This window comes from Protopterus annectens, chromosome 12.part0 (assembly GCF_019279795.1).
Source record: "Protopterus annectens isolate FY-2018-M chromosome 12.part0, PAN1.0, whole genome shotgun sequence".
In the NCBI taxonomy this organism is placed as follows: Eukaryota; Metazoa; Chordata; order Ceratodontiformes; family Protopteridae; genus Protopterus; species Protopterus annectens.
The window spans coordinates 100,775,305-100,796,853 of NC_056746.1; the positions used below are offsets into that span (position 1 = coordinate 100,775,305).

General features: G+C 42.7%; 1 protein-coding gene across 2 annotated transcripts in view; it reads left to right on the forward strand.

The window, feature by feature from the left end:
• Nucleotides 1-21,549, forward strand: part of ECI1 (enoyl-CoA delta isomerase 1) — a 174,834-nt gene that overhangs the window by 132,560 nt on the left and 20,725 nt on the right. For both annotated transcript variants that reach the window (XM_044089123.1, XM_044089122.1), the window contains exon 6: nucleotides 10,628-10,806. In XM_044089123.1, the coding sequence (XP_043945058.1) occupies nucleotides 10,628-10,806 (179 nt within the window). The remainder of the gene's footprint in view (nucleotides 1-10,627; nucleotides 10,807-21,549) is intronic.

A 21,549-nucleotide genomic window follows, 5' to 3' on the forward strand; every position in this document is an offset into this window, starting at 1 on the left:
GCAAGGCACTGACTATGAATCTTCAGATCAGGTTTCTATTTCTTCTGATCTTGAATTATCTGTTCCACCTTATGAAGACTCTGATGCAGAAGAATCCATCCCTTCTGCTTCTCCTCCAGAGGATTTTTCTTTTTGAGAAACTTTGCATACCTTAAGGGAACATTTTCACTGGGAGAGTCAGGATTTCTCAGAATCTAAAAAGAGGCTTAGGGATTTCCTTCTTCTTCCTCAGCATAGGCCTTTGGCTATACCTCCTGTTTCAGACATTGTTGATGATGTTTTCTCAGAATCCAGCATGGCTCCTGATTCCCTGCCTCCGGCTCCTAGTAAGCCAGACAGATATTACAGGGTTCCTGACTCCCACAAATTCCTTTTTAAAAACCCTACTGCTGACCCTGAAACCATTTGTCAGGGTCCCAGGGGCATTGAGGCTTCTACTGCTAAAAATCCTACCCCTTCTGATAGAGACTCCTGGGCGCTGGATAGATGGTGTAAGAAGGTTTACACGTCTGCAACCTTGGCAATCAGGGCTTTAAACTGTCAATTTCATATGCTTAAATATCAGCAGCATGTCATGGGCTTACTTAAACAGAAAATTATGTTGATTTCTGACTGTGTAGAAAATAGTTACAGGATTTATTGCATTCAGCTGAACACATTGGAAAGCATACTTTGCAATGTGGTTTTGATTTATTGGAGGCCTCTTGCAGGGCCGCTGTAACTGGATCTGTGATAAGAAGGCATGCTTGGCTCAAGGAGTAAAATCTGCCTGATCATGTTAAAGCAAAATTGTTGGATGCTCCTTTACAACAGGACAATCTATTTAGTAATAAGGCAGAAAAAGTTTTGAAAAAGATAGAAGATAAAGCTAAATCTATGCAAACTGTAAAATATTTCCTACAAGTGCAGTCGCTCAGGTTCAGTAGGCACTGGCCTACTAAGAATTGGTCCTTTCCAGTACACACCAGAGCCACTCGGGTCAAACCCAGATACTCCAAAGGCTCCAGGTTTCAGTCACAAGGAACTTACAGAACAAAACAATGGGGTGCCTCCACCTCCAAATCTGGAAGTGACAAACGCACCTCCTTATGGTAAACAGCCTCAAGGACTTTTAGCTGCCATCACCAAGCACTTATCTTTAGGCAGCCCCTTTGGGGGGAAAACTGGCACTTCATGCACGAAATTGGCATCTAATTACCCAGGACAAGTGAGTTTTAAATATAGTATCCCAGGGATACAGATTTCATTTCCACACGTTGCCAATCCCAAACAGATGGCCAAATCTGCCTCCAAATCAGTGGGCAGAAACACAGAAACAAGTTATGTCCCTTATGAACATGGGGGCTATTCAACCAGTACCAGAAAAGGGACAAGGTTTTTATTCAAGACTTTTCCTGGTACCCAGAAAAGACAAATCATGGCGTCCAATTCTGGACTTAGGGTCATAGGTTGGTACTAGGCTATCGGCCCTAGAGCCTATACAAGCCTAGCCATAACAATTCCCTGGCTATTTCTTCCCACGCTATTTACTTCCCTGGACCCCTGTCTAGCAGGGCGACTGACATGATCCCCGGGGTGAATTTCCTTTCTCCCATCCAATCATCAAGGTTCCTTTTGAAGAGGGCCAAAGAGGCGCTCTGCTTGACATGTATGGGCAGTCTATTCCAGAGTCTGGGGAGTCTCTTGGTCAGGAACCTATCCCTCCAGCATGTTTTGTTTGTTGTGGTGACAAGATTTAGATCCCTGGAGCATGTGGCTCTGTGGGATTGGGATTTCTTTGTGTAGCATGTCCAACAGCTCTGGGTTTGACATGGCCTTGTATGTTAAGCAGAGATCACCTAGGAGTAGGTGATATGCGACAGAGTATAGCTGGAGGTTTTTAAGGCGGTCAACATAGGACATCTGCTTTAGGCCTGTGATTCTTTTAGTGAGGTATTTCTGCTGCCTTTCCAGTTGTTGCTGATGTCTTGGGAGATGCATACCAAATGGGGCGTTGTATTCTGTAATGGGTCTAATGAGGGATGAGTACAGTGGGACAATGACCTCCTTTTTTCTGGATGAAAAGCCCTTAGTGATGAGGTGTGCCACATCGAAGGATTCCCTGACTGTTGTGGCGATGTGGTTATTGAAGGTGAGACCACTGTCCACCTGTGTCCCTAAGTCTCTTATCACACTTTCGGTGTTTAGTGTACTGCTACCTATGTGATAATTCACGGGTACATGTTTTTTCCCAAAGGGGATAACTATACATTTCTTGGCATTGAGCTTGAGCCCTTGGCTGTGGCACCAAGCATCTGTTTCTGTAAGGCCCTTTTGTAGAGTATCCACATCATTTGGGGATTCAATAATGGCTCCCAGTTTGCAGTCATCTGCGAACTTTCTTAGCCAGAGTCCCTTAGTGTTTGCCTGTACTTCAGAGAAGTAGATGCCAAACAAGAGAGGTCCCAGGACTGAACCTTGAGGTACTCCACTTGTCACTTGTCTGGAGCTGGATTTGGAGTCAGCTACTTTTACAGTGTGGGTTCTGTCAGTAAGCCAGTTGGCAAACCATCAAGTGACGTAGGGATTAATGCCCAGCTTAGTAAGTTTATCTATGATTCCAGAGTGGGGGATGGTGTCAGAGGCCTTGGCAAGGTCCAGAGAGGCTGTGTGGACTGGCTTACCCTCGTCCATGGCTCTGGAGACTGATTCGAAGAAGTCAATAAGTTTCAGGAGACAAGATCAGCCCTTCACGAACCCAAACTGCATGGGGTCCAGTGTTTTAAGGTTGCCAATGTCTTTGTTTATAAGTTCCATGATAATATGTTCCCTGGCCTTGCAGATCAGGCTCGTCAGACTGGGGCGGTAGTTCCTGGGATCCAAGGTGGATTCTCCCTTGTGGAGTGGGATAACTGTAGCTGTGCGCCACTCAGTGGGCATGAAGCCTGAGGTGAGGGTATGATTAAACATGACACTTAGGTGAGGTGCCAGTTCATTTTGTAGTTCATGTAATACACAGTCCGGGATGTCATCTGGTCCCATGGATTCTGTATTCTCAGCTTTAGAGAGTGCATTTTTTTACCTGTGTGGCTGTTATTACCGGAATTTGGCAATCTTCCAGTATTGAGATGGGCCATTTAGGGGGAGAGAGGGGGGTGAAGTTGGCACTGAATCGATCTGCCAGGATATTGGCAATATCCTTGGGATCAGTATATTTAATGCCATTCTGTTGTAGCTCAGAGCAGATCTGAGCATTGTTATTTAGATTCTTGACATAGTTATAGAATGCCTTGTGGTTGTCTTTGGAATCTTTGGCAATTTTTTATTTTCGTAACTAGCTTTGGAGGATTTTATGAGGGATCTCCGCTTACTGTGGCTGGTAAGGGAGTTTTTTGCATCCTGGGATATTCCTCTTTTCTGCAACAGTTTTTTCCTCTTGTTGTAAAGTTTGTTTATGGCAGGGGACCACCAGATTGGCTTCCTTTTTTGGAGGAGAGCATCTTGGTTCTATTTGGAATGGCACAATTCATGCATGAGTGGATGTGCTCGTACAGTGATTTAGTGTAGGACTCAGCAGTAGAACTTTCAGTTCCCGTCTGCATGGGTGTCTTGAAGTTTGTCACTTGAGTAGCATGAAGTTGGCCTTGGAAGTTTTTTATGGAGGTTTCCTTACTGGGGGTGGGGGTGGGGGTGGGGGTGGGATGTGGATGTTAAGGGTGATTAGCTTATGGTCTGACCTGATCAATGAGGGCGTGACCATAGGTGTGGAGCATCTATTTCCCATGTTGGTAATGACCAGGTCTAGCATACTGGAGCCCCTGGTGGGACTAAGGATTAGTTGATCCAGGGTATTGGAATTTATGAATTCCAAGAACCGTTGGGCAAAGGTGTTGGTGCACGAGTAGTTTATCCATTCTAAATACATTCCTGGACATTCCAAAATTCAAGATGCTGACTCTACAGCAGTTACTGCCTATGCTAGGCAAAGATGCCTGGTTGGTAACTCTAGACTTAAAAGAGGCTTACCTGCATATCCCAATCAGGGAATCTTGCAGAAGATACCTCCGCTTCAAAGCAGGCTATTTGCATTACCAGTTCTCTGCACTGCCCTTTGGCTTATCTACTGTGCCCAGGGTCTTCACAAAGTGCCTGGCACCAGTAATTGCATTTTGCAGACAAAGAAACATTCAAATTTATCCTTATCTGGACGATTGTCTAATTCAGGCAGAAAACAAGGACACTCTTCTACAGCATCTGGCATTTGTAAAAAGGCTTATAACTTGTCTAGGGTACACCATAAATGAAAAGAAATCACAACTGGTACCCTCTCAAATAATTACATTCCTGGGTGCAAGCTTGAATACAACTGCCCAGATGACTTACCTCACGCCAGAAAAACAAATTCAGTTGATGACATACTTTAAATAAGTGGCCACAAAAACCCAGCTATCTGCAATACAAATTCTGCAGGCCTTGGGGTCCATGGCTTCCTGCATTCTACTAATTCCATATGCAAGACTGCATATGAGGAAACTTCAATGGTACCTAAAGAAATTATGGAGTCAACATTGTCACAGCCTGGAAACCATGATTCCTATCATTCCTTGCCTGCAACAGGAGTTCCTATGGTGGGCAGAGGCCTGTCACCAGAACAAGGGACTGTCATTAATTCCACCCCCTGCCACCCAAACCCTGACTACAGATGCATCAGATTATGCTTGGGGGGGGCACATCTGGCAGGGAGATGCATTCCAGGGCAAATGGAGCCCAAATCAAATGCACCTACATATCGACCAGAAAGAGATGCTTGCTGTACAGAATGCTCTGACCACCTTCAAGGACTTTCTTCATCCAGGACAACTACTGATAAAGATGGACAACACCACAGTTATGTGCTACATAAACAAGCGTGGGGGTACCCATTCCTACCCCGTCTGCAGACTAGCCATGGCCTTGTGGAACACAGCCTTGACTTACCAAATACATCTACAAGCTCAATTCTTGCCAGGAAAACAAAATACTCTGGCAGACGAACTAAGCAGAAATCTTATGGACCCGCACGAATGGAAACTGGATCCACAAATCTTCAGCATGTTGACATGAAAATGGGGGGAGCCCAGACATAGATCATTTGCCTCTCCCCAAAATTATCAGTTGGACAATTTATGCATAAGAACTCATCACAAAAAAAGCTTGGAAAGTGGATGCTCTATCCTTCAGCTGGAAAAACCCATCAGTCTATGCTTTTCCCCCTCTGTCTCTGCTCTCTCCAAGGTTTTACTAAAAGTCACTCAGGAAAAAACGAAAATGATTCTGATTGCTCCGGACTGGCCTTGCCAACACTAGTACACGTTTCTTTGGAATATGTCACACCTTCCTCCGTGGTACCTGCCTCAGACACCTTATCTACTGTCTCAGCAGAACTATCAAATTTTGCACACACTGCTCCAAACTCTGAATCTTGCAGCATGGCTAATCAACTAATTTCACCAGTTACACCTCTCAGTAAACCTGTGATGGATGTCATTTTGGAGGCTAGAAGGCCTAGTACTAGAAAATCTTATGCTGATAAATGGAAAAGATTCTGTGCCTGGAACCAAGCTCAAGGAATAAACACAGCAATGCCCAATATTCCACAGATTCTGCAATATTTAACTGAGATGCTTCTTAAGGGCCCAACTTTCTCTTCTATAAAAATCCATGCCTCTGCCATTTTGGCTAATTACAACACAGAACCTCCTCTCTTTTCTCATCCCCTGCTAAAGCAGTACCTCAGAGGGGCCAAAAATTTGAGACTTCTCAGGAGAGCACCAACTCCTGCATGGGACTTCAATTTTGTGCTGGAAAAGCTCACCCTACCTCCTTTTGAACCAGCTGCTACTGCAGACATAAAATTTCGCTCTTGGAAGACAGCTTTTCTTTTAGCAGTCACTTCAGCTAGAAGGATTTCAGAACTACAGGCTCTCATGGCAGTGGAGCCTTTCATTATCTTTTGTCCGGACAGGGTGGCCCACAGGACCAATCCATTCTTTATGCCTAAAGTGGTATCCAGTGTAGCTCTTAATCAGACCATTCATCTGCCAACCTTTTTCCCAAATCCACAGAACAAGAGGGAGCGGATTCTGCATTCATTGGATGTACACAGACAACTAAGATTCTACCTAAACAGGACAAAATCTCTAAGAAAATCTGAGTAATTACTGGTGGCATTTGATGGAGGGGCAGAGGGAAAGGCCATTTCAAAGTAGACTCTTTCAAAATGGTTAAGCTATTGTGTTCGTTTCTGCTACATGCACCATGGTAAACTTGTCCCCAAGGGGATCAGATCCCATTCCACCAGGGCTGCATCTACTTCTGCAGCCTTTCTCAGAGGGGTTCCTGCCAGAGACATTGTAGAAGCTGCTACTTGGAGCTCAGTTCATACATTCACCAAACATTACCATTTACCTCTCTTTTCTAAATCCAGTGCAGGCTTTGCCACTGCTGTCCTGTAGGGCCTTATAGCTGCTCCTAATGCTGTTTAATTCCATCCTCCCATCCATAGCTTTGGGATTCTACCCAAATGTAATGACTGCAACAGTGAAACATGAAGAACATAGTACAGTTGTGTACACTTACCATAAATGTAGATGTTCGAGTGTATTCACTGTTGCAGTCCTGGTTACCCACCCGCCAGCCCCCTTTTTCTCTCTTATTATACCTCTTCTTTCTTTTACTATGCTCAAAAGCCTTTTTGGTGTATTTGCTTTTATCTGGAGGTATATTTTTTGTGTTCCAAATTATATGTGTATATATATATATATATATATATATATATATATATATATATATATGTATATATATATATGTATATATATATTATGTACCCCATTTCATCTGGGTCAAGAAAAACTGATGAAAATGGCGTCGGCTACATGTTTTATACCCCTGACGACCTGACGTCATGGAAGAAGAGACAGCAATCGATGCAGGACCCAAGACTTTATTCAGGCCGAATGAGGGCAACCTGCCAGCAGATTACCCAAATGTAATGACTGCAACAGTGAATACACTCTAACATCTACATTTATGGCAAGTGTACACAACTGTACTTTATTTTTCTGTAATAGTATGCATCCTGGAAGTCTATTGATCACATCCAGTCATCCTTTTCCAGAAGTGGAAGAATGGACTGAACCATGACCATCTGTAACTTTGTGCTTTTAACAAGTCTGTGTAGATTGCCGAGATCCAGAACTGGTTTCTAGTCCCCTGTTTTCTTTGGCACAAAAAAGAATCTTGAGTAAGTTCTGGATCCTTTTTGGTCTGGGGGGACCTTTTGGATGACAGTCTAGTCTAGCAGCGTTTGTATTTCAATGGCTGCTTGATCCTTGTTATTGGGTGGTACATCAGGGATTTTCCTGGAAACTGGAGGAGAAAGGGAAAGTACAATTATATATCCTCTGGATAAAATTATCTGCACCCAAGTATCTAATGTTATCTCCAGCCAGGCTGTCTGGTGCTGGGACAAAACAACCCCCAACTGCCTCCAGAGGAGTACATTTGGGCCTCCATTCAGGAACACTGGAAGGGTTTGCCAAAGAAAGATTCTCTGGACCCTTGATGTTGCGGCCCTCCTCTGCCATGAGAGTGACGTTGAGTTTCTCACTCCGTCTCTGGGGGAAGACCCTACACTTGTGTCTTTGAAAGATCCTTGTGATTTCTTGAACCACATTTTTCCACTTCCCCAATGATTCCTTGAGAAGGATCTTTGGGGGTGGGGTGGACAAATGCATGCCCACGGCAGAAAGGGTGTTTCCATCCTTCTCACACCTGGGAAATGTATCTTTTACTTTCAGGGCTAAAAAAGATGTGCCATCAAAAGTTGCATTGAAGAACATAGACTTCAAAGAATCCAGTAAGTCGCACAAATTCATCCAGGTATGTCTCCTGATGGCTATGCCTGAACCCACTGCCCTTGAGATTCCTTCTGACACTTTGGAAGTAAGCCTCATGGATGAGTTTGCTATCGATTTGAAGGGTCACTAGCTGTGAGGTGACTGAGTCCTTCAACTCTTTAGGCACAGTGCCTGCAAGTGTCCCCAAGAGTTCTTTTATTAGATCCCTTTGTAATCTGGCAAAATGTGCCAGGTAGTTCAGGGATGTCAAGACAAAGGTCCCTGAGGCATAGACATGCTTCCCAAACCTGTCCATGGCCTGTGACTCTCTGTCAAGAAGATGAACAGAGGAACTTTCATCAGCTAGTTCTTTCGGTGGCTGCCACTATGACCATGGCATCAACAGGGACGGCCCTTGGACCAGAACTGTTTCTGTTTTGGAGGCGGTCATAATTTTTATCAGGCTTTCTTGGTATGGAATCAATGGAGTTAGGCTCCTTCCATGCCCGCCACGAGACCAAGTAGAGGAGCTCGTCGGCAGGTGGAGTCACCCAAGATGTAGATGGACTGGGTACCAAATGCCTCAAGGAGCAGAGATTCCTCCAAAGGATTGCTGGGCTTCCAGCCACCTCTCTGTTTTAGGATTTCAAGGATGTTTCCAAATGAGACGTCCCAGGAGGTGACTGTGGGGATACTCTGCCCTCCTCAAAGTCTGTGTCTTCAGTGACAGATTCAGGGGAATCTAGATGCTTCCTCTTACATGTCCCTCTTCCAGGAGACCACTTCAGTGGGATAATCTTGGAGGTATCAAAAAAAGGTAGAAATACCCAATTGGGTGTCCTGAGGTTTTTGTACCAGCTGCCCCTGTGGGAGTATTACCTGAAACGCCTAACACAGAGCAGGGGAAGATATGGAACCCAAGGGAATAAGATCCATCTGTGTTATGGAAGCTGACAGGGTTCTCTCCAGGGTCATGAAGACTGACCTTCCCAGAGAGGGATAGGAACCCAGGTGTGTAAGGAGGGATTTCCGATCCCTGGTACCACCCTACTCTGAGGAAAGCTGCCCAGAAATAGAAGTCAGAGCCGAACTAACCCTTGCCAAAACTCCAAGGTGCAGAGACTGCTCCAAAGTCCTTGATGTCAACTGAAACAACTCTGATTTCACAGGGTAGGAATGGCTCTTACAGCTCTCTGGCTCTGATAGAGTGGAGGAGCTCAGAGCAAACATCTGATCCGAGGTACGGCGATCTTCGGACCCAAAGAAGACAGGCCTAGATGACTCTGATCCAAGGGCTCCAAACCCAGTGAGGGAGTCGAAGGAGGAAGGGTCAAAGGTGGAGTTTTAGATACAAGGGCTTCATGACCCAAAGGGGTAGCAGCCGAAGCAACCACTGGGAAGCTCTGTGGTGAAAGCATCTGTCTCACTGCCCTCTCCTCATCATCTACCTTGAGGCTTCTAAAAGAGCGAGAGGACTGCCTGGAGGGGAGAGTCCATGTTGTGGAGAAAAGGAGAAGGGACCCTTGATGGGACAGGATCCACAGATGGGGAGTACCTTGCCCTAGGCAGTGTGTCCATTTATTATAGGAGGACCGGTGGCTTCTAGAGCCAATGAATCCTTTGTTTATGGAGACCTCTGATCCAAAGTAGCTGTTCAATCCAAAGAGTAACTTTTTACATTTGTTTTATCTGGGGGGTCGGATCTGACAAGTTTATTTTCCTCTTCTTGGACTGATCCGAAAAAACTGTTGGATCTGAAGAAGGCCTTTGAAACTTTCTCCGAGGTCCTCAATGAAACTAAAGAACAGCTCAGAGATGATTTAGGCAATTTTTTGGAAGTTTCTCCAAAAATGGCATCACCAAAAGAGGACGGCAAAAGGCCCTTAGAGATTTTTTTTTTTTTTCGGGGGTTAAAGGCATGTCAGATTGCACAACTCTCGTGCAGGTGAAAGGGGCCAAGGCAACTGGCAGTGTGCATGTTGGAAAATGGAATCCTTTGACTGTATTTCCCATCTTAAACCCTGCTGGTGTTTTCTCTTTTTCAGCCATGATAACCCACAACAACAGGAGTACTGTAAATAACTCTACAGAAGGGCTTAACAACAAGAAAACAGAAGAAAAACCTTTCTATATATTTACATATTTTTTTCTTTCTTTAACAAGTCAGGGAATGACAAGACCACTACCTACAAAGGTAGTAAGACTACGTTAAATGTAGAGTGGAGGGCTAGACAAGTGCAGAGGAGACATACTAACAATGGGATTTAGTCCACAGGAAGAGAAATTAAGATAGCTTAAGAAAATGTAATGTAGAAGAACCACAGAAATCGCATTTATCTATCCCAGTAGCTCGAGAGAGAAGTAACCACGCCTTTCACCTAACGGCAGCAAATGATATCTGAGGTAAGGGGAAGATGCATTGTGGGTAAGGGAGAAGCTTGAGAGTTTTGGATTGCCATGAGGTTTTAGAAGCAGCCAATTCGGATCCGACATGTCAGATGTGAACCCATCAGTTGAGGACGAATTGAAAACTGACAACATCAGATTCTATAGTAGCATCAAGCAGATTCAAAATCTTTTCATTAATTAGTATCAGAAAATGATATCTTGTTGAGAATAAAAATGTGTTGAATTTCAGAAAGTGGTATGAGCAGAAAGAATAGCACTGGAGCTGAGGGGGCGAATAATCTTGGTTTGTTTTTAGCAGTGGATGCAAATGTAAGGGACAGTCAGTGTCATCTTTTCTTTACCATTTGTTGCTGTCATTTCAGGTTTAGGGATACCATGATAAATAGCATTGGAAACCGTGCAACTGAACTCTCTCTTCAGCTGGGACTCATGTACAGTGCTCCAGAGGCTTTGAAAATTGGCTTGGTGGACGAGTTAATACCTGAAGATAAAATCTACGAGACTGCTTTAAACACCATGTCTAGGTGGCTGGCAGTTCCAGGTAGGCCTGCCTGTGTTTTGCTGATTTCTTGCATACATGACTTGTTTTATTACTGACTTTACAATAGCCATCAGGCACCTTCTCAGCACAGAACCACTTGTTGAAATTTATCAGAATGCTTTTCTGTCTGCCCTGTGTCACGGCGCGCGCACACATACACACAGACTTTTCCTCGGGTTGCATTTGGCTATGAGAGGGACTGGAGTAGTGCAAAGAGATACTAAAAGTCACATCATTACAGCTGCTGCTTCTCCATGGCTTGGAGCTTGGCAAGTGTACTGCATACCATGTTCTCACCGAATGGCTGATCTGTGGTGAGGCTTAGGACCTCCATTTTACTATAGACTGAAACTTAATTTGGAAAGCTCCATTGCTATATTGCGGCTATATTCTTTATCTATCTGGGATAGTAAACAGGATCCCAGATTGAAAGCCCCGAGTATTTAATTAGCAGTCATTTAAATTGGTTAAGGGGGTGGTGACTACAGGAAGACAGGGAAAGCCTTTCATTTTCTTCTGCATTATCTAAAGTAATTAGAAACGTAATTCTCTGGCACTGGATATAAGGGGATGTGGCTTTTCTTGGGGAAGGTGTGGAAAAGGATGCTCACAATCTTTGCGATTTCTCTAGTGCAAACCAGCAAACCACTAGTCTTGCTTCCTGGGGGTGGGGGCTCTTGAAGGATGCCCTCCTTGCAAAAGTGAGGGAATGGCCATTGCAGTCAGCTCAGTGCACAACTTCTGATACAGTTTCTGGGTGGGGGGGTGCTAGTGAGCAGAGAGCAAGCTACACCGCACTTGATGGCTGCCTGCATGATGGCATCTCCAGGCCACCAACTGTTGCCTTGGTAATGAGAAATCAGGACAAGTAAAACACCAGAAAAAAGGAAGATTGTATCTAATGAAGTCTGATACATAAGTGCTCATTACCTTGAGTAAACTGGATATTTCAAAGGTCAAAGGAGGACTGCTTTGTGTTTGTATCACTTGATTTTGGGGTTATGTACATTCTACTCTGGTTAGCTATCCTCCTGTAAAATCCATCCATCTACAGGAAGACAACAGTAGATCACTTTGAACAAACAAAATTCCTTTTCTTTTTCTACATTTTGGACTTAAGCTGCCAGTGACTGCAAAACCATTATTTCAGAAATTAATAGATTTGTGTTTTATAAGCCTTAAACCTTGTGTAAAATAAATAATTTGTGTGATTTTTTTTCATGTAGTACCAGTCGGGCCTGTAAACTCCTCTTTACCTAGATTTATGTTATAAAATTGTGTTTACTGTGGAGTTTTTCTCCCTGGGCCTCCACTGAAAGTGGACATGTATCCAGTTGGACTATCCCGGTCAACAAATGTAAAATAAAATAAATAAATAAAAATAAATAATTTTACGCAGATCATGCTGCATCTTTTCCCCCACAACCAGGAAACGAGTTTTCTTGTTTGTGTTGTTCTACAACACAGTTTGTAACACTGGACATCTCACAGGGGTTTGAGGAGTCCACTTCGTCCTACTCTTGTTCACTGCTGAGGGGAGGAAACGGATCTGCTTTGTTTGACTGAATACCATTTGCTTGACTGCCAGTGAGTCACTGATGATCCCTTGAAACTGCTTCTACTTTCAGTTAGTAGGAAGGCAAGCAGCCCTTCACCCCTCCCCCAAGCTTAAATATACCTACTCTAAGGTCACATGACCATGGAGAAAAGGTGAGCTCTCCACCATTGCTGAAAGTGCTTATGGCAGAACATTTTTGCTAACACTACATTCCACCATGATGGCCTAGATAAGATGCCTGGGTCTTGCTGGTTTCAACGCTTCCAGAAAGGTAATATGGATATCTGTACTATGACCACTTGAATCATCATTGTATGGTTTTCTGCAGGACAGGACTGCCATTTTAAAGAATTGTGCCTCGGGGCATCTTGCACTGAATGGGAATACATAAAAAAATACTGTTAGAGCTGGGACTTGTAGCCATTTGGTCAAATTTCCCCTTCCATGGGAGAGTTGCTGCATGGGCAGATTTCTTGTTACCTCTCAGGTGCAGCAGTCCAAGAGACAATTCCATTAATAAGGAGGTTGTTAACCCCCTTCAGAGTGAGTGTAGGGTATTTTTATGTTTTTTCACAGAGTTTACAGTGTCTGTACACATCATAGCAAATTAAAAATTTTATAACCTTATGCATTACATACTACCGATTAATTTCCTCTCTACCCCTTCTGACACCCGAGTTCTCATCACTCCCACACTGGATGTATCCTAAAACCCACTCATCCCTTCCAATTCCTTGTAAAACTTCCTAGCTTTCTTTTCCTCTTGTACCTCTCTCACTGCCTCCTAAGCTTTTCTTCCTATGTGGTCTCCCCACAATCAGGCCTCTTGGTAACAGACTAAAGAATGTTTGTTCCCTAGCCGTGGGGAGTCTTAGCTAAGCTGGGGCAAGAACTGTTTTGGGGATTGCCCTCCAGTTTGTGTGCTCACCGGCAAGTTTGACACAACCCGTGAACAGGTGGAATAAGCTGCGTTTGACACAACCCGTGAACAGGTGGAATAAGCTGCGTTTGACACAACCCGTGAACAGGTGGAATAAGCTGCGTTTGACACAACCCGTGAACAGGTGGAATAAGCTGCGTTTGACACAACCCGTGAACAGGTGGAATAAGCTGCCTGCATCACCTTGTGGACTTGGAATGCCTTCCCTCTTGTGAGTGCATAATTCTATGCACTCACTGAGGGCTACTACCAAACATGTTTTGGTGAGCCATAAGTAGGCCAGCCCCCCCCCCACCACCCTGGACACTCACTACAAAGCCACCCCTCCTCTGAGGTATTGTGGCTGCACATGTCCTGCTCTGTCTATCTGCCCTGAAAAACAGTGCTGGTAGGGGATGATGTGTATGCCCATCAAATGCCTGAGTCACTAATCAAATGTGGATCAACTGGGCCACAGTCATGGCGTTTATTCCTTTGTGTCATGGCTGGCTAGACTACCTCTCTTCATTCCCCTCCCATATCTTCCCAACTTCTTACCATGCCTTCTCCCCTAAATAGAAGAGCATTGTTTCCTTTCATCATCTCCATTGCATGAGTCTGCTCTCCTTTCTTCTCAGCCTCTTTTAAGATGGATACTTTCAGTGCAGTAAACTCATCAGGCTGCTGTACACCTACCCTAACATCCTCACCTTCCCGACAATCCTTTGTACAACATTCTATGCCTTTTCTCCCAAGGTGACTCTAGGCTCCTTATCTCTTACCTTCTGGACCCTCTCTATCACTCCTCACTTCATCGCATTATCACACCTCTCTATCGCTCCTCACTTATCTCATTATCGCACTGTATATCAGTATTCATGTTCCTCCAGGTCTTACTTCGTCTCATTATTGCACTGTATATAATTATATCCTTATTCATGTTCCTCCATCTGTTACTTCATCTTATCGCACTGTATATAGTTATTCATGTTCCTCCATGTCTTACTTCGTCTCATTATCGCACTGTATATAATTATATCATTATTCATGTTCCTCCATCTGTTACTTCGTCTTATCGCACTGTATATAATTATATAATTATTCATGTTCCTCCATCTGTTACTTCGTCTTATTATCGCACTGGATATAATTATATCATTATTCATGTTCATCCATCCCATACTGTAATCTGTTCCTCACTACCATCCTAGCTTTTTACCAGAAATGACGACACCTTCCAGATAACATTTTTTTTTATATATTTTCAGATCTCATCTATACCCCAGTATTCTTGGCTGTTGTTTAATGTAATGTACTTATGCCTTCTGACTTTTTTCCCCTCCACTTCCTGGACCTCTAAAATGTCTAATTTCTCCACAGCCTAGTTCATCCTTTCCTCCCTTACCAGTTTATCTCCACCCATGCCTTGTACAAGATTCCCTTCTACTGAAACCGGTTCCCATGTCATAGAGGGATAAAGCCCTGCCTGAATCCCAAATGACTCATGTTTGATTAGAGGCAGAGACTGACCAGGAAACAAGGGGTGCAGTCGACACCAGCTCACTCCATTTCTGAGCGAGGGATACCAGCTTACCCCTTTTGGAGTAAGGGAGGCTGCTTATGCTTATAGCGATAGCAGGATTAAGTGCCAAGCAAGTCCAATTCTGCAAGCAGTGTACTGCATGGGGTTGCACATGTGGGGAAGCATGCATGACCCTCTGAAAGCAGCCATTGCAGAGTTCAGAAAGCTGGCATAGGGTGGTGGAAGGGGGAGGCACATTCCTCAGTAGCTGTAAAATGCTATACTGGTGTCTTCCATCTCCTCACCAGCCCTGGACTAGGGTTGGATTGAGCCTGGAGGAGGCTAAGGTGGCCCAGAGAGGTCAATGAGGAGAGGTGCTGCTAGTAAGTGACGGTCAGCTGTGGGGAGGTTAGGTGGAGAAAAAATAGACTCCATTCTACTTAGTATGCCCCCCGGTATTTCTTCTTTTATTGTACTCATCCTTAAACATTCTGCCTCTGCCATTGTACTTTACTGCGTAATCCTTAACCATCAAGAGCCACCCCACCCTGACAGATATCATCCCCTGCCACCCCACCCTGACAGATGTTGTCCCCTTGTTATCGTCTACTTGCATGCTAAACATATGCGATAGTTGCCTTCTGTAGTCTCTCAGCCAGTCTTTTCTTCCTCTCTGTTAGAATATGCCTTATCGTATGAACTACGCTGAACACTTGCCGTGTAACCCTTTTTCAAGAAAGCTGCTCCTTACTGAGTCTTTCCTATCTGCAGTTCCTGTGTAGAAAGAAACTTTTCATGGAATTTATTCAAGGGCGACTATCTGTAAAGTATTCTTAATTTGTGCTTCTAGAATTAGAAGCAGCTGAGCAGTCTTCTTTTAAATTTTAATGAAAAATTGATTTTAACGTTTTTGTCACATTTTAAAATCACGGTAATGTAACTTGTGTATAAGTATGCAATCTTTTCAATTCCAAATTCATAGCGTTTCTCTATTTTTATGTTTGTTTCCCTTTTCTTCCCTCCTCCGCAACGGACCCCTGCTGCTCAACCCATTCACAGAGTCTACTGGATCCACTTTAACCTAGCCTGGGCTCAACCCATGTCCATGCCCAGTGAGGAGATCGAGGATACTGCTGCCAGCATGTGCGCCGTAATCCTGCTAACTCTATGCCAGTCCTTTGAGCTCTGCAGTTGCTGCCTTTGGGAGGTGCATGCATGCTTCTGCTCATATGCAACCTCTCAACCAAGCTATATAACTGTCGCAGCATGGAGTTTGGCAGGCTCTTAGTGCTGCTACTGAAGCATAACTAGGTTGCCTCCATCCCCCAGGATGGGAAAGTAGTAACCCACTCACACCCATCCTCCACTTGTGGCCCCTCCAGCCCCTGTGACGCTAGTGGAACATGAGTCATCAGGAGCACATTGTGTTTTCTCCCTCTGTGTCAGAGGTTCACTGGTTTACTTCTGTGTCATAACTTTTATATTTATTTTTGTGAACAAGCAACATCTGCACTTTCATTTCCAGCCGAATAATTTGGAAACACTGCAGTTTGTCATTTTCTAATTGCTGTTCTGGTTAAAACTTGACCCAGTCTAAATATGTTAGTATTTCTGTATTACTTTTAGATGCTTTTATAAAGGGTTCAGGGCAAGGTACTAGGACATTAAGCCATATATTGCAAAATGCATAACATAATTACCAAAAAAGCAGCATTTCAAGTGTAGAGGTGTCATTCCACACTACACTTTACCGTCATTGTAAATATAGCAAAATACATTTGTCATTTTCTGAGAAATAAGTGTGCTAGTTTGGATCCTACAGCAACATGCCGTAGTAAGATTCTGATAATTTACTGCATTTATCAGCCAGGACATGTCACATGTTGGTAAACTAAGTTTTAATAAAGTTAAGTATCCTAATTGCTATTCAGTCATAGTGGCATGACCCAAATGACAAAATCCTGACTGGTGCAACCCATTGGCTTTTTAGGCCTACTAGTGATAGCCAGTATAAGATTGTACTTTAGAAACCATTTGAAAATTTTTTGCAGACATAAGAAAATATTATGACCATAACAGAATGTACTTGGTAGTTTTAAGTATAAATCCATATATACAGCTGTCTGTGTAGCTTGTATTTTGGAGAGTGGGTTTAACCCACTAACGGTTTATTTTCTGGAGAAATATGTCTGACACAATGACACTGGAATGTATATGTATTCTGGACAGGTGTTACATTCCTCAACCCTGAACTGAATTCCCAGCCTTACCCTAACAGAAAAGGAGCATAAAGCATTGTGGCAGACTTTCACTTTGAAATGTTTACAAAAAATCCTGCATTCGGGGTACATGTGCAAATGGAAGTCATATTTCAGATGTCATTTGACAGTTTGTACTAAAACTTTCAAGAAATTATACTTCAAACTTTAACTAGTAGATTTATAGATGCATACTAAACTGAAAATCTCCATTAGACCCTTACGAATTAAAATACAGGTTAACTGTAATGTCTCAGCCGTGGCTTTTAGGCAGATTGCAAGGATAATCCATGGAATTTGGTGCTGGCATATTTTAGCTGATAGGAAAACATCAGTCTTCTAGAGAAATGTACATAATTATTTTCCTTTTGATGTAACACCAACACAGAACAGATGGTGCATGCTCTACTCAAAAAAAAAAAAAAAAAAAAAAAAGACGGAGATGGTATATCCACCTCTTTCAGAAAATAAATATAAAGCAGCTTGGTAGACTGTGTCCATATAAGTCTGCATTGCTACATATTTGTGTAATGTTGTCTTCCAATGACTGTAAATTACTGAAATTCTCAGGCTATCATTGCTTTGGAAGTATGTTTTCTTTTTTTTTTTATGGTATATTATATTGAAAATAAATACACACATTACAAGCCTACATCAAATGTTCAAACTATACAAAGTTTGAACAGAAACCCACACTAAAACCATTCAAATTACAAAGATTTGAATACACAAATTCAAATCACACAGATTCCAACAACCCTCCCCGAGGGGCAAGCCCCACTGCACCCCCCCTCCCCTGTTTATTATGTATACCAACTTCAAGACCCCACTACAGATGGGAAAGGGCAAATTCTTCTTTCCTCATTGCACCGCGATCTCACGCACCCAAACAGCAACATTCGAAAGGTTCATTTATGAACACGGCAGCTGATAATTCAAGCTGTCAAACTCTTGAAAGTTCGAGAGTTTGAATGGCTGCTATACATAATTGTGGTTCAGTCCTAGCTTTGGCTGTAGATGTTTTACCCAGCCTAAAAGGAAGGCTTAAATCTATACTTTAAATCAGATGTTGTGGATATTTAAAAGGTGCAGTCGATTATTTTGAGATATGGCTAATAAAATTAAATGTAGCACCAGACACAAAAACAGTCATCATAAGATTGACAATATTTGCTTTTTTTTAACTTGGAGTGGAGATGTCCAGAATCTGCATCATCTGTTTAAAAATAAAATTCTTGTGTACATTTTTTCTTTTAAAGTGAAGTACAGTCTCTCTGTCTATGTCTGTCTGTATATGTGTGTGCGTGTGCATGTATGTAATATAAATGTACATAATCCCAGTATTAACTACACTGGACAGATGACAGCTGTGTTCACTATGGTGCTTTATTCATTTTGCTGAGCCATCTTCACCATGTACTGATAGTGGCTCTGAGGAACATCTTTTTTAACATCAGAAAGGGGTTGAACACTACTATGGATTGTAGATAAAAATGTGATTGCTCTTTTTTGTACCTTTTAAGTGTTAACATCTAATTCTCCTGTTTTTCTGTTGTAGTAAATTGAAGCATCTGATCTGAACTACAGACTGTTGCAAGGGTTGTGCCATGCATGCATTAGCATTTAGCTTCAGTGAATACTGATAAATGTTATTTTTTTTGGGTGCCCTCATATGCCATATTACTGCTTTCATGTTTTTTGCAAGTCCTCTGCAACAAAGAACATACTTTCTCCAAACCATTAAATATTCCTCTTGGAAGTGTGATTGCAAACCTGTCTATGCAAAGTCTACCAATCCAGAGAATTTTGCTCAGAAGTCCTATAGATGGTGATCAGGTTCAGAGCTGCAGTACAGTCTGTTGGTAAAGGGGCATATCACTTCCCAGCAAGCATGTTATAGTCTTCTCCATGGATAGCCCTGGCATGGATCCTACCCATTATTGAGTACTTTGATCATTGATGCATGGGGGACAGAGAGAGAGGTCTTGCTGTCGTATGTGTCTGTGGTAATAGACTTTTCTTCAGTACTGGTCTGATCTGAAATCTCATAAAGTTCATAGGTCTTCATGCCAAATCCAAAAACCTTTTCATCACCATGTAACGTGAACCCAAACCTGTCTTTATATTGGAGAGTCTTTCTTTTTAGATGCTTCCTTTGTATACCATTATCCCTGCCAAACTTGCAGTCTGACTGCACTTCACTCCCCACTGCATTGAAGTGCTGCACCCCTTGTCACATCATAGGGGATCCCTGTTCTACAGTGCCTCTACCTGTAGGTAACCAGCACTGGGGTGAGTGCTGAAAAGCGGAGGGCCCATCATCCAGGCAGCCAGAGAGGGTATTTGGTTTTCCCTTGGCCTAAGAATTCCCTTCAGCAGCTCAGCATAGTCATTATAAGTCATCAGCTCTGCTGGCATATGTATACTTCTGTAAATCTACCCCATGCTGACTGCAGTGTTTCTCAGCACTGCTTGGTGGACTCTCCCATCCCTATGCCTTCTCACCGCTGCTGCCATAACAGTAGGCCTCCAGCTGCTGTCCTTACTGTAGTGGACCAACCTGCCATTCCTCTTCCTGGCCACTCACTTTCACCCTCCCCTGCTGACCTCTCCATCACCAAATTCACTAATCAACCTCAGGTTATTTGGTTACAGTCAGGAATATATCTCTGACTACCACAGAAGTGGTGCCTTTCATTGTTGTGCTGGATAACTTCTCTTATTGTTAGAAATGTCTTCCCCTGTAGTTTCTTGGAGGAAATGTATAACCTTTTTTTTTTCCTGGAAGATTACAGCATGCGTTTGCAATCCAAGATTTGTCCCTCTGCTGTATAGAACCAAAACCTTTTCATCACTGTACTCTTAGTGTCTCATGTTTGGAAGTATGTTCCCATACATTTTTTTGCAGGAAATGTAATGATTTTTTTCCTGTGGAATAGTTTAGTGTTGCTGAAATGGAGGAATTTTTAGGATTTGAAGGAAATGTGTCTCTGAAACTGAGGAAGTTTAGTATTTGAAGTAAATGGACTCTGTTTATGATAAATATTGGTCAGTATTTGTGGTATAGTAATCCTGAAATACTGGATCTGGACTGCTGCTGTTTAAGAGGAGTAGTGTGTCTATGCATGTAATTTAGGAGGAGACAGCAGTATCTCTTAAGTCTAAAGTTTTCCTTGGTGTTCACTTAAGCAGAGTATCTGTTAGTTTTAGGACAGATTAATGACGATGTCTGGACTGCAATTCACTTCATTCTAATGAAAAATGTATTGGAAAACTTGCAGTTGTGAATGGAGTGTCTGACCATTAAGTAGTAATGCGAGGGTTACCAACACATTTCAGTGAACCTTGCAGTTGTGAATGGAGTGTCTGACCATTAAGTAGTAATGCGAGGGTTACCAACACATTTCAGTGGGCTCTGCCTAGTTGTCAGCCTCACATCAAACAATATTCTGTGGGATTTCTGGTTCAGTATTTGAGACAGCCCTGCACAAGCAAATTAGTTGCTGCTGACCTGTCTCCTTCTCCTGGAGTAATTACTGCATTCTGTGGTCAGACATGGTAGAACCCAGAGCTCTTGTACATTTCCTACCTCTAGTATGCAAAGGCAGCCGATACCCCTTTTTTATAGGTGGCCCTTTAATTTGGCCTTATTACACACCTGGATGAAGTAATTTCAAATAATTTAATAAGTTTTGAGTCTGCTGTACTTGTCATATTCATTTACTTGCTCTAATGAAACATGTAACCCTAAACTACTTGGAGGATGGTAACTTTTTTAAAGTTATTATTTTAGAGTCGTAGATTTCAGTTTTGAAAAACGTTTGGGAAACAAATATCCGAACCCAGTATAGTAAAACTTGCTGTCAAATGCTGAGATAATGAAGTACCTAATGTTAATAGATGTCATCTCCAACACCCTGTTGACATTATAAAAGCTTATTCTATTTTACAAATTAACAGTCCTATTAGGGGCCCCTAATATCTTTAATATTCTTCTCAAAAAGGTGGTCATTTGCACATCTCCCTTTGTATCTTCCTGCATTATTAAATCAGAAGTTAAGAAATGACACCCAAAGTTAAGAGTTAGTCTGCAATAATACCTACCCAGAGGAAATGGCTAATGTCCTAGGTGACAAATTTAGTGCATATTTAATTCCACAATTCCAGCAACCCCCTTTAATGAGTATGGAACAAGTTCTCTCAGCCCTCTTAAATGCTAGGAATGCCTTCTCCATGGGCCTTGTTAATATACCAGGTTTCCTTTAATCTCAGCCTTTCAACTGGCTACATTCCTAAAGCCTGGAAAACCGCCATTGTAATGCCATTGCACAAGGGTGGTGCAACCACGGACCCTGGTAACTGTAGACCTATTAATCTCACTAGCCTCATATGTAAAAGTAATGACAATGTTATTTAAATCCAATTAATATGGACAGTAAAAATATCTTAAACATGGACCTTCATAAATTTGGCTTTAAGCTCATTC